The sequence below is a fragment of the Hyla sarda genome, chromosome 8, assembly GCF_029499605.1.
Source record: "Hyla sarda isolate aHylSar1 chromosome 8, aHylSar1.hap1, whole genome shotgun sequence".
NCBI classification, from domain to species: domain Eukaryota; kingdom Metazoa; phylum Chordata; class Amphibia; order Anura; family Hylidae; genus Hyla; species Hyla sarda.
In genome coordinates, this window is record NC_079196.1 from 68839315 (window position 1) to 68863557 (window position 24243).

Below are 24243 nucleotides of genomic sequence, written 5' to 3' on the forward strand. Positions count from 1 at the left end.
CACTTTCAAAATAACAGAAAACAAAAAAATGGCGTCTGCAAAAGTTTGGGCACCCTGCAGAGATAATATCTTGTACTGGCCCCTTTGGCAAGTATCACAGCTTGTAAACGCTTTTTTGTAGCCAGCCAAGAGTCTTTCAATTCTTGATTGAGGTATCTTTGCCCATTCTTCCTTACAAAAGTCTTCCAGTTCTTTGAGATTTCTGGGCTGTCTGTCAGGCACTGCTTTTTTAAGGTCTATCCATAGATTTTCAATCATGTTGAGGTCAGGAGATTGTGAATGCCATGGCAAAACCTTCAGTTTACGCCTCTTGATGTAATCCCCATGGATTTCGAGGTGTGTTTAGGATCATTATCCATTTGTAGAAGCCATCCTCTCTTTAACTTCAGCTTTTTCACAGATGGCATCAAGTTAGCATCCAGAATTTGATGAATTTTTATTGAATCAATTTTTCCTTCTACTCGTGAGATGTTCCCTGTGCCACTGGCTGCAATACAACCCCAAAGCATGATTGATCCACCCCCATGCTTAACAGTTGGACAGAGGTTCTTTTCATTAATGTAACGCCGAGCTCTCCGGGCCCCGCTTCCCCTCCAGAGCGCTCGCGGCGTTACTCTCTTGCCTGCAGCGCCCCGGTCAGACTCGCTGACCGGGAGCGCTGCTCTGTGTCCCTCGGCGGGGATGCGATCCCCGTGGCGGGACGTGCCCACCCGCGGATCGCATCCCATATCACTCACCGGCCCCGTCCTTCTGCTCAGTCCCAGCGCGCGCGGCCCCGCTCTCTAGGGCGCACGAGTCGGGTCTCTCAGATTTAAAGGCCCAGTGCACCATTAATTGGTGCCCGGCCCAATTAGTTCCAAGCACTCCCTACACTATTTAAACCCACTTCCCCTTCCTGTCCTTGCCGGATCTTGTTGCCTTGTGCCCTGAGAAAGCGTTTCTGTGTGTTCCATTGCCTGTGTATCCAGACCCTTGCCGTTCCCCCTGACTATGAACTGTTGCTGCCTGCCCAGACCTTCTGCTACATCCGACCTTGCTCTTGCCTTGTCCTTCTGTACCGCGCCTGTCTCAGCTGTCAGTGAGGTTGAGTCGCTATCGGGTGGAACGACCTGGGGGTTACCTGCCGCTGCAAGTCCATCCCATTTTGCGGCGGGCTCTGGTGAAAACCAGTAACCCCTTAGATTCCGTTCCCCTGGTACGGCCCACGTTATCACCTCACTGACACAGAGGATCCACCACCTGTGTCCTCCCCGCTTACCAGCCTGGATTCTGACAATTAAATTCTGTTCCCCTTCTTCTCCAAATGCACCTTTGCTCATTCCAGCCAAAAAGTTCAATTTTTACCTCATCGGTCCACAGAACTTGTTTCCAAAATGCATCAGGCTTGTCTATATGTTCATTTGCAAAGTTCAAACGCTGATTTTTGTGGTGAGGACGTAGAAGAGGTTTTCTTCTGATGGCTCTTCCATGAAGACCATATTTGTACAAGTATCTCTTTATAGTGGAATAGTGTACCACAACTCCAGTATCTGCCAGATCTATCTGGAGGGATTGTGCAGTTAAACGTGGGTTTTGAATTGTTTTTCTCACAATCCTGTGAGCTGTTCTGTCTGATATTTTTCTTGGTCTTCCAGATCTTGCTTTAACTTCCACTGTTCCTGATGACTGCCATTTCTTAATTACATTCCGAACAGAGGATATTGACATCTGAAAACATTTTGCTATCTTCTTATAGCCTTCTCCAGCTTTGTGAGCGTCAACTATTTTCAGTTTCAGATTTCTAGTAAACTGCTTAGAAGAACCCATGGTGCTGATTGTTGGGGCAAGGTCAGATGAGCCTGGGCATTTAAAACCTTTGAGTTTGACATCACCTGATCTTCCCAGATGATGACTGAGAACAATCCATGACACTGGCAGGTCTCAGCTTTGCAAAGGGGCAATGCATGCTATAAATTCTGCAGGGTGCCCAAACTTTTGCAGACGCCATTTTTTAGTTTTCTGTTATTTTGAAAGTGTAAATGATGGAAATAAAATCTAACTTTTGTTGACATATTATAAGAATGTCTAATCTGTAATTTGATGCCTTTTGGAGATTTCTCCATCTTTCCTTGGCTTCTTTATGCACATTAGTACAAATTTTTACCTGGGGGGCCCAAACTTTTGATCCCCACTGTATACTGTAATATAAATCACTAGTCAGACCACGCAGGAATTCAGGTTTGAATGCCAGGTAGTCTTGACAGAGCTGGAGCGATTTCTGAGGCACACAACTTAATGACCTAAGAAAAGGATTAGGAGCATTGCTACAGGATCTCTTGAGCCTGTATGTAGAAATAATTTACATCACAGGTTCTTCATCAAAAGCCAAACTTCATATTATGGTACAAGACTCTCCACCTAAATAATAACCAATTACAAGTAGAGATATATCATATATTCCTGTAAAGAACAAACAGACACCTTGTAAATGATTTAATGTCATTGGTTCTTATTTTCTCAACAGAGGCTTAAAGAGCTGAAACAGAGGGAATTCTCTCGAAATGTAGCATCAAAACTAAGAAGGAATGAAAGAAAACAAAAAAAGTATCTTCAAAGGCTCCATAATCTGGCTGAACATAAGAAAGAATCCACATGGTAAGTAACCAAGGCTGAAAGTAAATGCTCAAAAATGATAGTTAAGCCCCCACATTGGAAGATCATTTTGCTACTATTCGACATGTGGCAGTGCCAATATTTATAAAGGACAATTATTTATTATCAGGTGTGCCAACAATGTAACTCTTGAAGTAGCTGAAATGTTTAAAGGGGTTGTCCAATGAAAAACAATTTATCCCTGTCCACAGGATAGGGAATAGTTGTGTGATCGCAGGGGGTCCCAGTGGTTGGATCTCCAGAACGGGCCCCTGACTCCTAGAGAAAGCATGTACTGCTTTCATCTTCAACGTTTCTTCAAGTGAAAGGACAACCCTAATGTGTACACTATGGATCCCCTGTGTATGTCATTTTTAAACAGCTGTTCTTGTTATTTCAGCATGCATAATGCAAGTCTATGGGAGGGGGTATGATGGCCGCCACACCCCTTCCCATAGACTTTCATCGAGGGGTCGTGGAGTGAGGACACGACTCCACCGCTCACACCCAGCGTTCAAACGAACACCAGGTGTTGCACAGAGATCGCGGGGGTCCCAGCAGCTTGACCCCTGTGATCAGACATCTTCTCCTTTGGATAGGGGATAAGATGTCAAGGAGCGGAGTACCTTTTTAAGGGTTTAGGCAAATTGGGCCTATAGGGGGAGATTGATCAAAACCTGTGCAGAGGAAAAGTTGCTGAGTTGCCTATAGCAACCAATCAGATCGCTTTTTTCATTTTTCAGAGGTCTTTTCAAAAATGAAAGATGCAATCGGATTGGTTGCTATGGGTTTTAACTTAGCAACTTTTCCTCTGGAAAGGTTTTGATAAATCTCTCCCTATACTGTCCATATTATGCCGTACTTTATAATACTCGCTTACTGAGCCCTTATTATATTGCTATATAGTTTACACATAATACTGCAATTTAGTTCCAAGGTAATATCTCCAAACATTGCTACATATATCTGGGTGCTTGTAGTTAGCTCCTACGGTCCCTATCTATGTACTAATTATAACCAATCATTTATTTTTCCTGTTTAATAAAATAATAGCATTTTTTATACAAAAAAGTCAGAAATCTATTTTGTTTCTGCTCCACAGCCGTTATAGTGTTAGGACAGTGTTTCCATGCTGATGGCTGTTCGGGCATGATGGAAGTTGTAGTTTTGCAACAACTGGAGGCACCCTGTTTGGGAAACACTGTGTTAGGGAAAGGAAATGACCAGCCAACTAGTTCCCTCCATGTCAATCCTGCAGTCACAGCGCTCCCATTTTTTACCCCAATGTAGTAATTCCCTATTCTTACTGTAATAAAGGATTAGGATATTGAGGTAACTGCAGAATGCGAGAGATGTTAGGCTTTGAGATTTGTTCTCCAATACACAAGCTTATCACATTCTCCATGACACCCCAAGGACTATATAAAACCAGTATTTTACTTTGCATTGTCATATAAGGGGAAAAAGTACCAATCATTTAAACAGTTCAGCACATTATGACAGCACTTCTCCTCTCACCACTATGACTGCTCAACACTAGAAGAATTTTGCTGTGCAATTTGTTGATATAGAGCGTCCTCTGGTGGACACAGCTTAGGAGTGCAACACAGTTTGTAAGGACTCAGGAGTGTAATAGACCAATCTCATGTCTGTCTAGTCTACCTATAAAAAAAAAATCACCAATAAAGAATTAGAACTATCTGAAATGTATATCTATCTGTAAAACTAAATCTCAAAGCAAGACTGTCGGGCTGAGATGCCTAGGGCTTCCCAGTAGAACTGTCTACCTCAACTCACATGCACCTTCAAGATGCAGTATTATTTTTTGTTTCTCGTTTTAGAACCTTTTTATTTTCTAGTTGTCATAAGAGTGCTTTTTTTTTTTTTACATTTGTTAATGCATGACAGTTTAGTGTACAGGTATAGTTTCTTTCATACATTGCACACACTAAAACAAATTGCATACCAGCTTTCCTTACTGTATATATAGAACACACTTTCTTATCATACCATTTGATCAAATTGTGTGCACCATCCCACCACCTAAGGATGACCTCGTCAGGATGGACCCTACACTAACTATATATACCTATTCTTTATTTATGCCTTGCCTTAATGGTACACACAATTTGATGATATGATGCTCTAAGAACCTTAATTTTATATGTACAGTAAGTAGAGATGAGCGAATTAAATCGGACAAAGTCGAATTTGTTCCGAATTTTATGAAAAATTTGATTCTGACCGAATATGTACTTCGACTATAATGTATAATGAACAGATGTGAGCGGCTTTCTCCTGCGTTCGCATCTCTGCAATAGATAGGATGATCGCAGCAAATGTCAGGAGTGACACCTGCTATGATCTGTCCTTAACTGCAGGTACTGCAGTGATGTGATATTCACATCACTGGCCGTCCGGAGTATAGTGCAGAGATGCGAGCGCAGGAGAAAGCTGCTCCATCTCTGCAATAGAAAGGACAATCGCATCGGGTGTCAGGAGTGACACCCAGGGTGATCTGTCTATTAGTACAGGTACTACAGCTCTCATCCTGGAACAGTCAATTTTTGGGAGCGGGCAATGACCAGAAAATTCAGCGCTTATTAAAATTTTAAATAAATAAAAATTAAAAAATAAATATAAAAATTTAAAATTCATTAAATATGAATGAGGAGTGCATTTAATTTCTTTTTCTAGTTTTTGTTCTAAATCCCCCCAAAAAATTGTTTTTACTTTTACTTTTTATAGCACCATTTATTTTATTAAATGTTTTCAGACATTTAGATGTGCTGCCATGAATAATTGCATGGACCAGGGAGGTGTCGAGAGGAGGACAGGGACATCAGCAATATGTATAATACAGTTGTTACGCCTAGCGCTCCGGGTCCCCGCTCCTCCCCGGAGCGCTCACGGCGTCTTTCTCCCTGCAGCTCCCCGGTCAGTCCCGCTGACCGGGAGCGCTGCACTGTCATGGCCGTTGGGGATGCGATTTGTACAGCGGGACGCGCCCGCTCGCGAATCGCATCCCAGGTCACTTACCCGTTCCCGTCCCCTGCTGTCATGTGCTGGCGCGCGCGGCTCCGCTCTCTAGGGCGCGCGCGCGCCAGCTCCCTGAGACTTAAAGGGCCAGTGCACCAATGATTGGTGCCTGGCCCAATTAGCTTAATTGGCTTCCACCTGGTCCCTGACTATATCTAACCTCCTCCCATGCACTCCCTTGCCGGATCTTGTTGCCCTTGTGCCTAGTGAAAGCGTTTTGTGTGTCTAAAGCCTGTGTACCAGAACTTCTGCTATCCACCCTGACTACGAACCTTGCCGCCTGCCCCCGACCTTCTGCTACGTCCGACCTTGCTTCTGTCTACTCCCTTGTACCTCGCCTATCATCAGCAGTCAGAGAGGTGAGCCGTTGCTAGTGGATACGACCTGGTCACTACCGCCGCAGCAAGACCATCCCGCCTTGCGGCGGGCTCTGGTGAAAACCAGTAGTGACTTAGAACCGGTCCACTAGCGCGGTCCTCGCCAATCCCTCTCTGGCACAGAGGATCCACTACCTGCCAGCCGGCATCGTGACAGTAGATCCGGCCATGGATCCCGCTGAGGTCCCTCTGCCTTATATCTCTGATATCACCACGGTGGTCGCCCAGCAATCCCGACAGATCGCCCATCTAACCCACCAGCTGTCGGAAATGTCCACCATTGTGCACCAACTTCAGTCGCAACTTCAGCAGCAATCATCTCCTCCGCCAGCTCCTGCACCCCTTCCGCAGCGAGTGGCCACTCCTAGCCTCCGCCTGTCCTTGCCGGACAAATTTAATGGGGACTCTAAGTTTTGCCGTGGCTTCCTTTCGCAATGTTCCCTGCACATGGAGATGATGTCGGACCAGTTTCCTACTGAAAGGTCTAAGGTGGCTTTCGTAGTTAGCCTTCTGTCTGGAAAAGCCCTGTTATGGGCCACACCGCTCTGGGACCGCAATGACCCCGTCACTGCCTCTGTACACTCCTTCTTCTCGGAAATTCGAAGTGTCTTTGAGGAACCTGCCCGAGCCTCTTCTGCTGAAACTGCCCTGCTGAACCTGGTCCAGGGTAATTCTACCGTTGGCGAGTACGCCATACAATTCCGTACTCTTGCTTCTGAACTATCCTGGAATAATGAGGCCCTCTGCGCGACCTTTAAAAAAGGCCTATCCAGCAACATTAAAGATGTTCTGGCCGCACGAGAAACTCCTGCTAACCTGCATGAACTCATTCATCTGGCCACTCGCATTGACATGCGTTTTTCTGAGAGACATCAAGAGCTCCGCCAGGAAAAAGACTTAGATCTCTGGACACCTCTCCCACAGTCTCCACTGCAATCTGCGCCTAGGCCTCCCGCCGAGGAAGCCATGCAAGTGGATCGGTCTCGCCTGACCCTGGAAGAGAGGAATCGCCGTAAGGAAGAGAATCTTTGTCTGTACTGTGCCAGTACCGAACATTTTTTGGTGGATTGCCCTATCCGTCCTCCACGTCTGGGAAACGCACGCTCGCACCCAGCTCTCGTGGGTGTGGCGTCTCTTGATGCTAAGTCGGCTTCTCCACGTCTCACGGTGCCTGTACGGATTTCTACTTCAGCCAGCTCTTCCCTCTCAGCCGTGGCCTGCCTGGACTCTGGTGCTTCTGGGAATTTTATTCGGGAGTCCTTGGTGAATAAATTCCGCATTCCGGTGACCCGTCTTGTCAAGCCACTCCACATTTCCGCGGTCAACGGAGCCAGGTTGGATTGCACCGTGCGTTACCGCACGGAGCCCCTCCTAATGTGCATCGGACCTCATCACGAGAAAATTGAATTTTTTGTCCTTCCCAATTGCACTTCCGAAGTTCTCCTTGGACTACCCTGGCTTCTACACCATTCCCCAACCCTGGACTGGTCCACTGGGGAGATCAAGAGTTGGGGTCCCTCTTGTTCCAAGGACTGCCTTAAACCAGTTCCCAGTACTCCCTGCCGTGACCCTGTGGTTCCTCCTGTATCCGGTCCCCCTAAGGTCGTTAGGGACTCTGCCTGCCACAGAAAATGCCTCTCCCCCCCTCCCAGTCCCTTCAGGCAAGCCTCTGTGTCCCCTCATGGCTCCCGTCCTTGTGTCTCCCTGCCCCGTGCCAAGCTTCACCCTCTGCCCTCCCTCCCCATTCCTACTCCTGCTGTACTGCCTGCCATTGAGGAAACCATCCATTCCTTCCCGGTGTCCTCATCCCAGGGGAGGCAGTCACCGGACAAAAAAAAGGGGAGACCTAAGGGGGGGGGTACTGTTACGCCTAGCGCTCCGGGTCCCCGCTCCTCCCCGGAGCGCTCACGGCGTCTTTCTCCCTGCAGCTCCCCGGTCAGTCCCGCTGACCGGGAGCGCTGCACTGTCATGGCCGTTGGGGATGCGATTCGTACAGCGGGACGCGCCCGCTCGCGAATCGCATCCCAGGTCACTTACCCGTTCCCGTCCCCTGCTGTCATGTGCTGGCGCGCGCGGCTCCGCTCTCTAGGGCGCGCGCGCGCCAGCTCCCTGAGACTTAAAGGGCCAGTGCACCAATGATTGGTGCCTGGCCCAATTAGCTTAATTGGCTTCCACCTGGTCCCTGACTATATCTAACCTCCTCCCATGCACTCCCTTGCCGGATCTTGTTGCCCTTGTGCCTAGTGAAAGCGTTTTGTGTGTCTAAAGCCTGTGTACCAGAACTTCTGCTATCCACCCTGACTACGAACCTTGCCGCCTGCCCCCGACCTTCTGCTACGTCCGACCTTGCTTCTGTCTACTCCCTTGTACCTCGCCTATCATCAGCAGTCAGAGAGGTGAGCCGTTGCTAGTGGATACGACCTGGTCACTACCGCCGCAGCAAGACCATCCCGCCTTGCGGCGGGCTCTGGTGAAAACCAGTAGTGACTTAGAACCGGTCCACTAGCGCGGTCCTCGCCAATCCCTCTCTGGCACAGAGGATCCACTACCTGCCAGCCGGCATCGTGACAACAGTGAGCAAAAAAAAAAAGGCGGAATTTCCCTAATTTACCAAAAATCCATAAATTTCCAGTGGTCTTCTATCATAAATCAAAGATACTTCAAATTGTAATTTGCGGAGGCAGATGGCCAGGACAATAATGTATATATGTATGTATGTATTTAATGTAATTGTGAAGGACGATGTCATTGTAATTATACAGTATGAGCTGGTTTTAAATGACAAATTACTGAAAAAATCTTCTTGCAATTACAATGTCTCTGCATATGCAGGAAGACATGGATGGGAGCTTTAATTTCAGGAGGATGGAGAGGACTTTTTCGTTGCTGTAAGCTGTAGAAGGGAATATGTAACCATGGATGTGGGATTACCTTTTTCTATATGTGAAAAATATTTTATTTTTTCATCTAGGGGATGATGGGAGTTGTAATTCTTGAATTGAATTATTGGAATTCTTGAATTATAAAGATGGTAGACCAAGATAGGGCTTTTTGGAAAAGCACATCATTCTACTGTTTACCAAGAAAGGAATGAGGCCTATAAAGAAAAGAACACAGTACCTACAGTGACATTTTGGGGTTGTTTTGCTGCCTCTGGCACTGGGTACCTTGAATGTGTGCAAGACATCCTGAAATCTGAGGATTACCAACGGATTTTGGGTCGCACTGTACAGCCCAGTGTCAGAAAGTCGGGTTTGTGTCAGAGATCTTGGGTCCAGCAGGACAATGACCGCAAAAATACGTCAAAAAGCACCCAGAAATGGATGGCAACAAAGCGCTGGAGAGTTCTGAAGTGGCCAGCAATGAGTCCAGATCTAAATCCAATTGAACACCTGTGGAGAGATCTTAAAATTGCTGTTGGAAAAAGGAGCCCTTCCAATAAGAGAGACCTGGAACAGTTTGCAAAGGAAGAGTGGTCCAACATTTCGGCTAAGAGGTGTAGGAAGCTTATTGATTATTATAGGAAGTGACTGATTTCAGTAATTTTTTCCAAAGGGTGTGCAACCAAATATTAAGTTAAATGGGCACTGTCAGATACAAAAACGTTTGATATGTTGTAAAACATGCAAAACCAATAGGTTTTGCAATAGCTTTCTTTCGAAAATTTTCAGTATTTCATACTGAAAAAGCCAGTCAAATAACTGCCCCCCTGCTTGCTTGGACACATACAAGTCCTGCTGTGTCCATACATCATCACCTATGTAATGGACCCACTTCCTTGGAAAATCCCCCCACTATCAGCTTGTGTCCCGCTACTGTCAGTGAGGACAAACTGGGAGTTGTAGTTTTGCTAATGCTAGGGGAGATGTAAGCAGACAGCATACTGAGGGATGGGGCGGAGACCTGCACAGTGTGGACACCCCCCCCTCCTTTAAGAAGAATTCAGACTACTGAGCTAAATTAAAAGTGTGATAAAAAATAAATAAAGGTGCTAGACACATAAACATTTGATGTACATGGTCAGGATTAGGTACTGAGTGATATATTAAAACATTTTTTACGGGTGCCAATCATTTTGTACAGCCCATTTTTGGAGTTTGGTGTGACATTATGTCCAATTTGCTTTTTTTCCTCCCTTTTTTGGTTTAGTTCCAATACACACAAAGGGAATAAACATGTGTATAGCAAAATATATTTCACTGCAATCCTTTTCTGTAAGAAATACTTCATTTTCACAAGAAATATGCAAAGTTTCTCATCACACCACCATATAAGGTAACGTGCCCTCTGATCAGCTCAGGCTCTGGTCACAAAGTCTCAGAAGCTGATTGGGATTTGTGCCAAGTCAGAGTTCTCCCCAAAAGGGAAGAGGGCCCATCTGCAGACGACTGTTTTAGGGTGCTTGCCCCTCGTCAGTACAGAGCAGGGTGTTCTGGCTTGGCTGAGGATGAGAGACCTGTAGCGACTAGCTAAAAGGGACAAGTATAATCCTCAGGGAGAGACATCGCTTCCGGTGTAAAATGGAGATTCAAAAAGGCCATTAGCACTCCGGGGGCTTTCTGGGTAAGAAGTATGCAAAGTTTCTCATCACACCACCATATAAGGTAGCATGCCCTCTGATCAGCTCTGGCTCTGGTTACAAAGTCTCAGAAGCTGATTGGGATTTTGTAACCAGAGCTGATCAGAGGGCACACTACCTTATATGGTGGTGTGATGAGAAACTTTGCATACTTCTTACCCAGAAAGCCCACTGAGTGTTAATGGCCTTCTTGAATCTCCGTTTCTCATCACACCAGAAGTGGTGCCCCATATATATATATATATATATATATATATATATATATGTATATAGAGAGAGAGAGAGAGAGAGAGAGAGAGAGAGAGAGAATATATTATTTATTTTTTTTGCTCACACAGCAGACAGATGAATGAACAGGAAATAGGAGGGAAAGACCTTAATTGAATAACAAAACCACAGCCAATTAAGGTCAAACCACTGAACCTACATTCCTTTGATGTTCTATTAGCTATTTGACCTTAATTGGCTGTGGTCTCATTATTCCATTAAGCTTAATTTGCTTCAATTAGAGTAGCTACTGTACATTTCAAAACTATCTTTCTTCCATTCATACAGCCCCAGTGACTCCCTGCCGGTCCCTGCTGCAACCACTGTGATTTCAAGCGGGGACAACGGGAATTCAAGAATTACAACTCCCATCATCCCCTAAATAACAATTTTAAGTGTTTTCACATATTTAAAAAGGTAATACCACATGCCACATCCATGGTTACATATTCCCTTCTACAGCTTACAGCAACGAAAAAGTCATTTCCATCCTACTGAAATTATAGCTCCCATCCATGTCTTCCTGCATATCCAGAGACATTGAAATTGCAAGAAGAGCTTTTCAGTAATTTGTCATTTCAAACTAGCTCATACTGTATAATTACAATGAAATCTTCCTTCACAATTACATTAAATATATACCGTATATACTTGAGTATAAGCCGAGTTTTTCAGCATGATTTTTTGTGCTGAAAACACCCCCCTCGGCTTATACTCGAGTGAACTCTCCGCCTGTCAATCCCTTCTCAGTGGTCTTCAACCTGCGGACCTCCAGATGTTGCAAAACTACAACTCCCAGCATGCTGGGAGTTGTAGTTTTGAAACATCTGGAGGTCCACAGATTGAAGACCACTGCAGCCTTCGTCATCATCCAGACCCCCCCTTTAGTTTTCTACTCACCTCCCCTCGGTGGGAAGGAAGGGTGAGCTGGTCAGGGCCATCTATGCTGCAGGGACCGTCCGGTGGGGAGGGTTAGTTGTTCCGGGCTGTCCATTTTCACCGGGGCGGCCTCTTCTCCACGCTCCAGGCCCGGCCCCGGACTAGTGATGTTGCCTTGACGACGCACAGGGATGTTCTTGTGTGTCCCTGTGCGTCATCGTCAAAGCAACGTCACTAGTCCGGGCCTGGAGCAGAGAAGAGGGCCCCCCGGTGAAGATGGACAGCCCGGAACGAATAACCCTCCCCACCGGACGGTCCCTGCAGCATAGATGGCCCGGACCAGCTCACCCTTCCTTTCCACCAAGGGGAGGTGAGTAGAAAACTAAAGGGGGGGGGGTCTGGATGATGAGGACGGCCGCAGTGGTTTTCAACCTGCAGACCTCCAGATTTTTCAAAACTACAACTCCCAGCAAGCCCGATGGCTGTCCAGGCATGCTGGGAATTGTAGTTCTGAAACATCTGGAGGTCCGCAGGTTGAAGACCACTGGATTTACAGGCAGTGATGATGAAGGGGGGGGGAATGATGACGGGGTGATGATGACAGGCGGTGATGATGAAGGGGGGGATGATGACGGGGTTGTTAATGACAGGGGTCTGGATGATGACAGGAGGGGATGATAACATGGGGGGAGGATGTATTTCCTACCCTAGGCTTATAGTTGAGTCAATAACTTTTCCTTGGTTTTTGGGGTGAAATTAGGGGCCTCAGCTTATATTCGGGTCGGCTTATACTCGAGTATATACACGATACATACATTATTGTTCCGGCCATCTGCCTCCACAAAATTACAATTTGAAGTATCTTTAATTTCTGATAGAAGACCACTGTAAATTTATGGATTTTTGGTAAATTAGGGAAACTCAGCCTTTTTTTGCCTACTGTATTTTACATATTACTGATGTCCCTGTCCTCAGCTCGTCTCTGACCCCGCAATTATTCTTTGCAGCACATCTAAATGCCCGAAAAAATAAAATAAAATAAATGGTGCTAAAAAAGTAAAGTGAAAATAAAACAAATTATGATTTAGAATGAAAAAAAAATAATGAAATGCATTCATTTTAATGTTGAGCTCTGAATTTTCTGGTCCCTGCCCACTTCTGAAAATTGAAAGATATATCCAGCTTGTCCCAATAAAGAATAAGCAAGTTTTTCACCAGGAGTGCCGTCTACCAGCTTCCTTCTTTTTATTACAAAAAAATAGTTTATTAATTTTTAAACAGGGATCCATTTATATGTGCGAGCAGGGAACTAAAAATGTAGCCGACAATAATAAAAATGGGGAAAGGAGCCATTTAAATGTAAAAATAATATATTTTTATAATTATTTTTTTTTACTTTTTTTATTAGTAATGTATTTTAATATTGTGTTTAATAAAGCGTGTGTGTATGTGTGTTTCATTTTTTATCCTCAATATTTTAAATTTTTTAGATAGTGCAACTGCTACGGCCGCCAAGTGATGTGAATAGAATTGACATCACTTATTCATATTTCCCGCAGAGAGTTATGATTGGCCAGATGGCCGCATCTAAACATTATACAGGACGATCGCAACAGGTGTCAGGAATGACACTCGCTGTGATCTTTCCTTACCTGCAAGATACTACTTCTTCCAACATGGAGCACACTCTGCTCCATGCTAGGAGCTGTAGCACCTGCATTAACCCCTTAAGGATGCAGCTCATTTTCACCTTAAGGACGCAGTCCTTTTTTGCAAATCTGACCACTGTCCCTTTAAGCATTAATAACTCTGGGATGCTTTTACTTTTCATTCTGATTCCGAGATAGTTTTTTCGTGATATATTCTACTTTATGTTAGTGGTAAATTTTCGTTGATACTTGCATCATTTCTTGGTGAAAAATTCCATAGTTTGATGAAAATTTTGAAAATTTTGAATTTTTTTAAAGTTTGAAACTCTCTGCTTATAAGGAAAATGTACATCCCAAATAAATTATATATTGATTCACATATACAATATGTCTACTTTATGTTTGAATCATAAAGTTGACATGTTTGTACTTTTGGAAGACATCAGAGGGCTTCAAAGTTCAGCAGCAATTTTCCAATTTTTCACAATTTTATAAATCAGAATTTTTCAGGGACCAGTTCAGTTTTGAAGTAGATGTGAGGGGACTTCATATTAGAAATACCCCATAAATTACCCCATTATAAAAACTGCACCCCTCAAAGTATTCAAAATGACATTCAGTAAGTGTGTTAACCCTTTAGGTGTTTCACAGGAATAGCAGCAAAGTGAAGGAGAAAAATCTAAATCTTCATTTTTTTAGTCACATGTTCTTGTAGACCCAGTTTTTTTAATTTTTACAAGGGGTAAAAGGAGAGAAATCACCCTAAAATTTGTAACCCAATTTATCTCGAGTAAGGAAAGTGTATGTCAAGTGCTCTGTGGGTGCACTAGAGGGCTCAGAAGGGAAGGAGCAACAATGGGATTTTGGAGAGTGTTTTTCTGAAATGGTTTTGGGGGGCATGTCACATTTAGGAAGCCTCTATGGTGTCATAACAGCAAAAAAAAAACACATGGCATACTATTTTGAAAACTACACCCCTCAAGGAATGTAACAATGGGTCCAGTGAGCCTTAACACCCAACTGGTGTTTGATGACTTTTCGTTAAAGTTGGATGTGTAAATACATTTTAATTTTTTTTCACTAAAATGCATTTCCCCCCCAAATTTTACATTTTTACAACAGGTAATAGGAGAAAATGTCCCCCAAAATGTGTAACCTAATCTCTTCTAAGTATGGAAATACCCCATGTGTGGACGTCAAGTGCACTGCGGGTGCACTACAATGCTCAGAACAGAAGGAGTCACATTTGGCTTTTGGAAAGCAAATTTTGCTGAAATGGTTTTTGGGGGGCATATCACATTTAGGAAGCCCCTATGGTGCCAGAACAGCAAAAAAATAATAATAAAAAAACACATGGCATACTATTTTGGAAATGACACCCCTCAAGGAATGTAACAAAGGGTACAGTGACCCCTAACACCCCACATGTGTTTAATGACTTTTCATCAAAGTTGGATGTGTAAAAGAATAAAAAATTTCACTAAAATGCAGGTTTTTCCCCAAATTTTACATTTTTAAAAGGGGTAATAGGAGAGAATGCCCCCCAAAATCTGTAACCCCATTTCTTCTATGGAAACACCCCATATGTGGATGTCAAGTGCTCTGCTGGCGAATTACAATGCTCAGAAGAGAAGGAGCACCATTGAGCTTTTGGAGAGAGAATTTGGTTGGAATAGAAGTCGGGGGCCTTGTACATTTACAATGTGACTCCATTTTGGAAACTGCACCCCACTGGCGTTTGACAGATTTTTGGAACAGTGGGCTGTGCAAATGAAAAATAAAATTTTAGCCCACATATGGGGTATTTCCAAACTCAGGAGAAATTGCGTTACAAATTTTGTGGGTCTTTTTTTCCTTTTACCTCTTGTGAAAATAAAAAGTATGGGGCAACACCAGCATGTTAGTGTAAATTTAATTTTTTTTTACACTAACAGGCTGGTGTAGACCCCAACTTTTCCTTTTCATAAGTAGTGTTGCTCGCGAAAATTCACAATGCTATATTTGTGAATATTCGCGAATTCGCGAATATATGCGATATTCGCGAATTCGCGAATATTCGCAAATGTAGCACTATATATTCGTAATTACGAATATTGTTTTTTGTTTGTTTGTTTGTTTTTTCACAGTACACATCACAGTGATCACCACTCTCTGCTTCCAGCTTGTGTGGTGTAAAGAAGGCTCTAATACTACTGTGTGAGACTGGCGTGCGAATTTTCACATATGCGAAAACTTGCATATGCTAAATTTTGCATATGCGAATTTTCACTTATGCAAATTTTTGTATATGCAAATTTTCACATATGTTAATTTTCGCATATGCGAAAATAAAACGAGAATATTACGAATATGCAAATTTAGTGAATATATGACGAATATTCGTCCATATATTCGCAAATTCGAATATGGCCTATGCCACTCAACACTATTCATAAGAGGTAAAAGCAGAAAAAGCCTCCCAAGATATGTAGTGCATTTGCTCCCGAGTAAGGAAATACCCCATATGTAGCCCTAAACTGTTTCCTTGAAATACGACAGGGCTCCGAAGTTAGAGAGCGCCATGCCCATTTGAGGACTAAATTAGGGATTGCATTGGGGTGGACATAGGGGTATTCTACGACAGTGATTCCCAAACAGGGTGCCTCCAGCTGTTGCTAAACTCCCAGCATGCCTGGACAGTCAGTGGCTGTCCGGAAATGCTGGGAGTTGTTGTTTTGCAACAGCTGGAGGCTCTGTTTTGGAAACACTGCCGTACGATAAGTTTTTCATTTTTTTTGGGGGGGGGACAGTGTAAGGGTGTGTATATGTAGTGTTTACCCTTTATTTTGTGTTAGTGTAGTGTATTGTAGTGTTTTTAGGGTACATTCACACAGGCAGGGGTTAACAGCGAGTTTCCTGCTAGGGCTAGGAGTTTGCGCTGCAGCAGAAAATTTGCCGCAGCTCAAACTTGAAGCAGGTAACTCACTGTAAACCCGTCCATGCTCATGTACCCTGTACATTCACATGGGGGGGGGGGGCAAACCTTCAGCTGCTGCAAAACTACAATTCCCAGCATGTACTGACAGACCGTGCATGCTGGGAGTTGTACTTTTGCAACAGCTTGAGACACACTGATTGGAAAACCTTCAGTTATGTTCTGATACCTAACTCAGCATTTTCCAACCAGTGTGCCTCCAGCTGTTGCAAAACTACAACTCCCAGAATGTACTGATCGCTGAAGGGCATGTTGGGATATGTAGTTAAACAACATCTGGAGGTACGCAACTACAACTCCCATCATGGCAAGACAGCCGTTTGCTGTTTGCGCATGCTGGGAGTTGTAGTTTTGCAAGATTTAGAGGGCCACGGTTTAGAAACCACCACACAGTGATCTCCAAACTGTAGCCCTCCAGATGTTGCAAAACTACAAATCCCAGCATGCCCAAACAGCTGTCTGGGCATGCTGGTAGTTGCAGTTTTGCAAGATCTAGAGGGCCACAGTTTAGAGATCGCTGCAAACAGCTGTCGGGGCATGCTGGGAGTTGTAGTTTTGCGAAATCTGGAGGGCTACAGTTTAGAGACCACAGTATAGTGGTCTCCAAACTGTAGCCCTCCAGATGTTGCTAAGCAACTCACCGGCTTCCGCAATCAGGAGGATCACCGCACACCGCACCAGGAAGAGGATCGCCGCCTGCCGCCGCCGATCACCGCTGGTAAGGGACCTCCACCGCTGCCGCCGGTCACACTACAGTTCTCCCGTTCTGCCCACCCATGGTAGTCAGGGCAAAATGGGAGAACTGTAGTGTGACCGGTGGTGGCGGTGGAGGTCCCTTACCGGTGGCGATCGGCGGCATGTGGCGATCCTCTTCTTGGTACGGTGTGGGGTGATCCTCCTGACTACGGATCCTCCTGACTACACAACTGAACTTTAACCCCCCTGCCCCGATCTGCTATTGGTCGGTTGCTTCTGACCGACCAATAGCCGGGATACGAGGGATGGCACCCCTGCCACCTCACTCCTATCCCTTCAGGGGGATCGGGAGGTGTCTTGTACACCCCCATTCCCTCTTATTTTCCGGGTCACCGGAGACCCGTATGACCCGGAATCGCCGCAGACCGCCGACATGGGGGTTCTCAGGTGATGTGCCGGGGTGCCTGCATCCTGAAGAGGTTATTGGTCAGATCTGTCTATTAATGCATGTACTACAGCTCCCAGCATGGAGCAAAGTGTGCTCCATGTTGGGAGTAGAAGTACCTGCAGTTGAGGACAGATCACAGCGGGTGTCACTCTTGACACCCGATGCAATCGTCCTATCTATTGCAGAGATGCAAGAAAGCTGCCCGCATCTATACATTATACAGGATGATCGCAGTGGGTGTCAGGAGTGACACCCGGGGTGATCTGTCTATTAGCAAAGGTACTACTACTCCCATCATGGAACAGTCTGTTCCATGCTGGGAGTAGTAGTACTACCTAAAAAGAAATTAAAAAAAAAAGCAAAACACACGTATACACACACACTGTCACGATTCGGCTGGCTGGAGGTGGATCCTCTGTGCCAGAGAGGGATTGGCGTGGACCGTGTTGGTGGACCAGTTCTAAGTTGCTACTGGTATTCACCAGAGCCCGCCGCAAAGCGGGATGGTCTTGCAGCGGCGGTAGCAACCAGGTCGTATCCACCGGCAATGGCTCAACCTCTCTGACTGCTGAGATAAACGCAGTACAAGGGAGTAGACAAGAGCAAGGTCGGACGTAGCAGAAGGTCAGGGCAGGCAGCAAGGATCGTAGTCAGGGGCAACGGCAGGAGGTCTGGAACACAGGCTAGGAACACACAAGGAAACGCTTTCACTGGCACAATGGCAACAAGATCCGGCAAGGGAGTGCAGGGGAAGTGAGGTATTATAGCCAGGGAGCAGGTGGAAGCTAATTAGGCTAATTGGGCCGGGCACCAATCATTGGTGCACTGGCCCTTTAAGTCTCAGAGAGCTGGCGCGCGCGCCCCCTAGAGAGCGGAGCCGCGCGCGCCAGCACATGACAGCCGGGGACCGGGTAAGTGACTTGGGATGCGATTCGCATCCCCGCCGGCAATGTCAGTGCAGCGCTGACCGGGGCGCTGCAGGGAGAGAGACGCCGTGAGCGCTCCGGGGAGGAGCAGGGACCCGGAGCGCTCGGCGTAACAGTACCCCCCCCCCTTAGGTCTCCCCCTTTTTTTGTCCGGCAACTGCTTCACATGGGACGAGAACACCGGGAGTGATTGTAGGGTTTCCTCAAAGGCAGGCAGTACAGCAGGAGTGGGAATGGGGAGGGAGGGCAGAGAGTGAAGCTTGGCACGGGGCAGGGTGTCACCAGGACAGGGGCCATGAGGAGGCAAGGCACAGTCCTGATAAGCCTTGGGGAGACCAGGTGTAGGAGGAGGCACTGAGGCTTGCCTGACGGGACTGGGAGGAGAGGAGAGGCATTTCTTGTGGCAAGCAGAGCCCCAATTCTTGATCTCCCCGGTGGTCCAGTCAAGGGTGGGAGAATGAAGCTGGAGCCATGGCAGACCGAGAAGGACTTCAGAGGTGCAGTTGGGAAGGACGAAAAATTAAATTTTTTCGTGATGGGGTCCAATGCACATTAAGAGGGGTTTTGTGCGGTAACGCACGGTGCAATCCAATCTAACTCCGTTGACCGCGGAAATGTAGAGCGGCTTGACGAGACGGGTCACCAGGATGCAGAACTTATTCACCAAAGAATCCAGAATAAAATTCCCAGAGGCACCAGAGTCCAAGCAGGCCACGGCTGAGAGGGAGGAGTTGGCAGAAGGAGAAATTCGCACAGGCACCGTAAGACGTGGAGAAGCAGACTTCGTACCAAGAGACGCCACACCCACGTGAGCTGGGTGCGTGCGTTTCCTAGACGTGGAGGACGAATAGGGCAATCCACCAAGAAATGTTCGGTACTGGCACAGTACAGACATAGATTTTCTTCCCTACGGCGATTCCTCTCTTCCTGGGTCAGGCGAGACCGATCCACTTGCATGGCCTCCTCGGCGGGAGGCACAGGCGTAGATTGCAAAGGATACTGTGGGAGAGGTGCCCAGAGATCTAGGTCTTTTTCCTGGCGGAGCTCCTGGTGTCTCTCAGAAAAACGCATGTCAATGCGGGTGGCCAAATGGATAAGTTCTTGCAGGTTGGCAGGAATCTCTCGTGCGGCCAGCACATCCTTGATGTTACTGGATAGGCCTTTTTTAAAGGTCGCGCAGAGAGCCTCGTTATTCCAAGATAATTCGGAAGCGAGAGTACGAAATTGGATGGCGTACTCGCCTACTGAAGAATTACCCTGGACCAGGTTCAGCAGGTCAGTCTCGGCAGAAGAAGCTCGGGCTGGTTCCTCGAAGACACTACGGACTTCAGCGAAGAAGGACTGGACTGTGGCTGTGGCAGGATCATTGCGGTCCCAGAGCGGTGTGGCCCAAGACAAGGCCTTTCCAGAAAGAAGGCTCACTACGAACGCCACCTTAGACCGTTCTGTAGGAAATAGGTCCGACAACATCTCCATATGCAGGGAACATTGAGACAAAAATCCACGGCAGAGTCTAGAGTCCCCATCAAATTTGTCCGGCAGGGACAAGCGGAGGCTAGGAGCGGCCACTCGCTGCGGAGGAGGTGCAGGAGCTGGCGAAGGAGATGGTTGCTGCTGTAGCAGTGGCAGAAGTTGCTGTAACGTGGCGGTCAACTGCGACAGCTGCTGTCCTTGTTGGGCAATTTGCTGCGATTGCTGAGCGACCACCGTGGTAAGGTCAGCGAGACTTGGCAGCGGCACCTCAGCGGGATCCATGGCCGGATCTACTGTCACGATTCGGCTGGCTGGAGGTGGATCCTCTGTGCCAGAGAGGGATTGGCGTGGACCGTGTCAGTGGACCGGTCCTAAGTTGCTACTGGTATTCACCAGAGTCCGCCGCAAAGCGGGATGGTCTTGCAGTGGCGGTAGCAACCAGGTCGTATCCACCGGCAACGGCTCAACCTCTCTGACTGCTGAGATAAGCGCGGTACAAGGGAGTAGACAAGAGCAAGGTCGGACGTAGCAGACGGTCAGGGCAGGCAGCAAGGATCGTAGTCAGGGGCAACGGCAGGAGGTCTGGAACACAGGCTAGGAACACACAAGGAAACGCTTTCACTGGCACAATGGCAACAAGATCCGGCAAGGGAGTGCAGGGGAAGTGAGGTATTATAGCCAGGGAGCAGGTGGAAGCTAATTAGGCTAATTGGGCCAGGCACCAATCATTGGTGCACTGGCCCTTTAAGTCTTAGAGAGCTGGCGCGGGCGCGCCCTAGAGAGCGGAGCCGCGCGCGCCAGCACTTGACAGCCGGGGACCGGGACGGGTAAGTGACTTGGGATGCGATTCGCGAGCGTGCGCGTCCCGCTATGCGAATCGCATCCCCGCCGGCAATGTCAGTGCAGCGCTCCCAGTCAGCAGATCTGACCGGGGCGCTGCAGGGAGAGAGACGCTGTGAGCGCTCCGGGGAGGAGCAGGGACTCGGAGCGATCGGCGTAACACACACTTTATTAAACACGTCATTAAAAGACATTACTAATTAAAAATTTGCAGCAAATTTATTCGGATCAAATTTTTGGGAAAATTCGGCATATTTTTCAAAAACGTGTTCATCTCTAACAGTAAGTAGAACAGTTATGCAATTCATCTTAGTGCTTGCAGAGTGCTTTTGTAATATTTTCTTGCGTTGGCATTTGAATTGCAGCCATGGCACCATGAACCTGCCCAAGCATATCACTTTCATACATTGCTACTTTACACAGTAAAAACATGCTTTATCTTTTTATTTCAAGAGCTATAACATTATTTTATTTTATTTCAGGGTACAAATTATGGTTTTTATTAGCACCAATTTGTGGTAAATTTAATCACATACCTATGTAAATAAAAACTATGCCCCTAGTTCATACATGCATAATACAAACAAATTGCCAATTCCATATTGAACCACAACATTAAGATCCATCAATTCCAGGTAATGTAAGTTTCAGGATGATCTATTTCTAGTTAAATAGAAACATATACCGTAATACATAAAATGTTTCTGTATCATGAACATAATCATCATCATCCAACAACTACTGCCACAGTGGTATGAAAATCTGTTTACTTCATATCAAGGCATGTCAAGATTAGGGACTCGCCCGAAAGCAGAATTCTGTGGTGGAATTTTGCCGCTACAATTCAGCAGTGTGGACGGTTCACATTGAGGAAATATAGTGAGGATTTTCCTTTCTGATTTTCCTCAGTGAATCCATACCATTCAGAATCAACACTTGTCCTCCACGTCTACCATGGACATAAGCATTGTCCTATTGACAGATGGCACTTCTCTGGTGCATTATGGATGCAGATACAGTTAAAAAGAGGGTGCAAGGGGCACTTTCAACCATTTAACCCTCTTACTTGCATATATACCCCTGTTATTACATATTTCAGATTCTCTGAATGATTATGTGAAAAAAATGAAAACCATATGCCCTGAACCTGAGGCATGCCCCGCTGTCACTAGTCCTAAAGACAAGCAGATGAATCATTTATAGCAAAGTTTACCTGTCATGATCAAAAAAGGATGTTGTGTTCATAGTGATGGAGGTTTTCTGGTTTGTCAATGTTTGTGTTATAACATTAAATGTAATAAAACCCCTTCTCACGTGCAGATGTACCTATTATGTCTCCAGTGGCTTATAGCCACAGTCACTTGTGATTTAATTACCATGGGGGGAGATTAATTGTGTTGTCTTATAGCAACATTGGGCCTCATTTACTAAGGCTTTTCCAAGTATATTTTGAAAAAATAAAAAAATAAAAACCCTACTAACTCTCCACTTTACTCAGAAAATCCTACAAAGGGGCATTGCCAGTAGGGAAAAGGGGCGTGTTTAAAAAAAAAAAAAACATTTTCAAAAGAAACCTATGAATTTCTAAAATGTGGTGAATTTGAGCTCTGGAAAACCCAACAGCACAGAGCATGTGTAAAAATAGCAAAATGTAGAGAAAATCACCAAATACAAGATACAATAGCAAATACCATGGAAACATATCTGTTGGAAACAAAAACCGACAAAGAAAACTACACTCCTATCTTAGTAAATGAGTAAAAGTTTATAGCCCCAGCCTATGGGACTCTGCTACAGCAGAATTTCAAAGCAGAATATTTGCACAGAATTCCACTCAGAATATGTGTTAACATAGCCTTAGGGTCTATTCATATGTACAGTATCCAGCACATATTTGATGTACAGGATTTGAAGCTGCAGATTTGATTCTGTGTTCAACTATTTCGTTCATTGAAATCTGCAGCATAAAATCTACAGCTTTAACCACTTAAGGACCAAGGGCGTACAGGTATACCTTTGCTCCCTGGAACTTAAGGACCAAGGGCGTACCTGTACGCCTGTGGGAATTTCGGTCCCCGCCGTGCCCTGGGCAGGGACTGGACCAAAGTGGCTGCTGATGTCGATCAGTAGGCACCCCGCGCAAATGCCTAGGGGGTCAACAGACCCCCCCCCCATGTCGGCGACCTCCTCAAATTGCAAGTCAATTCACACTTGCGATTTGCTACGATTCCGGTGATGTGGGTCACGTGTGAGCTGCTAACCCGGAGATACATGGCGTATCACCGGCTGCAGCAATGTCGGCCTGTGATAGGCTGAGCTCACTGTCATGTAAGAAGCCGGCCAGAGCTTTTTACATGACAGTGGACTCAGCCTATCACAGGCCGGGGAGGGACATCGCTACGGCCGTTGATACGCCGACGGCTCTGCGGTGTCCCCATCCCCAGGAAGTGGAATGAGGTCAGCACTGCCAGACTGTGAGGCCTTTGCCGGACCAACGGGGGCTCGTAGGAAGGTATGTATGAGTTTATTTTGTTTATTTTTGAGGCACGGGCACGGGAATATATAAAAGTGTTCCACTACAGTTGTCCTTTAAGGGGTTAAATTTTGCCCATCAAATATGTGCAAGATATTGTACATGTGAATAAACCCTAAGGGTTTGAAGTTTGCGAATCTGCAATTGTGAATCCACAGTTGTGGATTTTTCAAACAATCATAAGAATTGCCTTGTAAAATCTGTAGTTTCAGATCCACGACTTCAAATCTGCTGCAGATCATGCATGTGTGAATACATCCTCAAACTCTATAGGGACCCTGCATTACCACAGCTCTGTGCGGCTAATGCACATTTGCGGCTAATGCTCACTGAGGTCAATGACACACCTCCTCGATACAGCTCTATGGTAGAGGCAGGGATGCACGAATGCTGCATCTCCACCTCTCCCACAGAGATACATGGAGGGGGCATGTTGACGGTAACATCATGCTGCGGTTGACACGCCTTCTGCATCGGAGAGCTGTGGCAGAGCCGGGGCCTCATACAGGAGATTGTGGATAGGGGATTGGTGTCTATGGCTACAGATCTCCTTTAAAGCATAGTGGCTACTATTTGACCATCAACTTTAATATGTGTTATACTTGAAGTTATCTTTAAAGGATTTACCCATGATTGACCTGAAATTGATGACCTATCCTCTGGATAGGCTATTGTCATTAGTTCAGTGAGGATCCAACTCCCTGCTAATTAGCTGTTTGAATGGCCATGGTACTTGTGCAAGCGCTGCTGCCTTTTTATAGTTTGCTGCTGTTTGGCTTTTCCATCACCATACTTTCAGTAGTTAGGGTACCCGCACAGATCTAATGTTAGACATAGGTATCCAGAGGATAGAGTCAATTTTCAAATCCCAGATAGCCCCTTTATCATATAATTGATATGTTAGCACTGAAATAGTATATTTTCTGTCATAT

At 45.8% G+C, this 24243-nt stretch overlaps 1 protein-coding gene across 2 annotated transcripts in view; it reads left to right on the top strand.

The window, feature by feature from the left end:
• ZNF804A (zinc finger protein 804A) overlaps positions 1 to 24243 on the top strand; it is a 247990-nt gene that overhangs the window by 216408 nt on the left and 7339 nt on the right. Inside the window, exons 1-2 of one of the 2 annotated variants that reach the window (XM_056536569.1) lie at positions 2592 to 2634; positions 11182 to 11310. Coding sequence is in view for 1 of the 2 variants with exons in the window: in XM_056536568.1 (XP_056392543.1) it covers positions 2504 to 2634 (131 nt within the window). In the remaining variant the exon portion in view is untranslated. Of the gene's footprint in view, positions 1 to 2503; positions 2635 to 11181; positions 11311 to 24243 lie in introns of those variants that run through there. The other variant, XM_056536568.1, reaches the window with a different exon arrangement.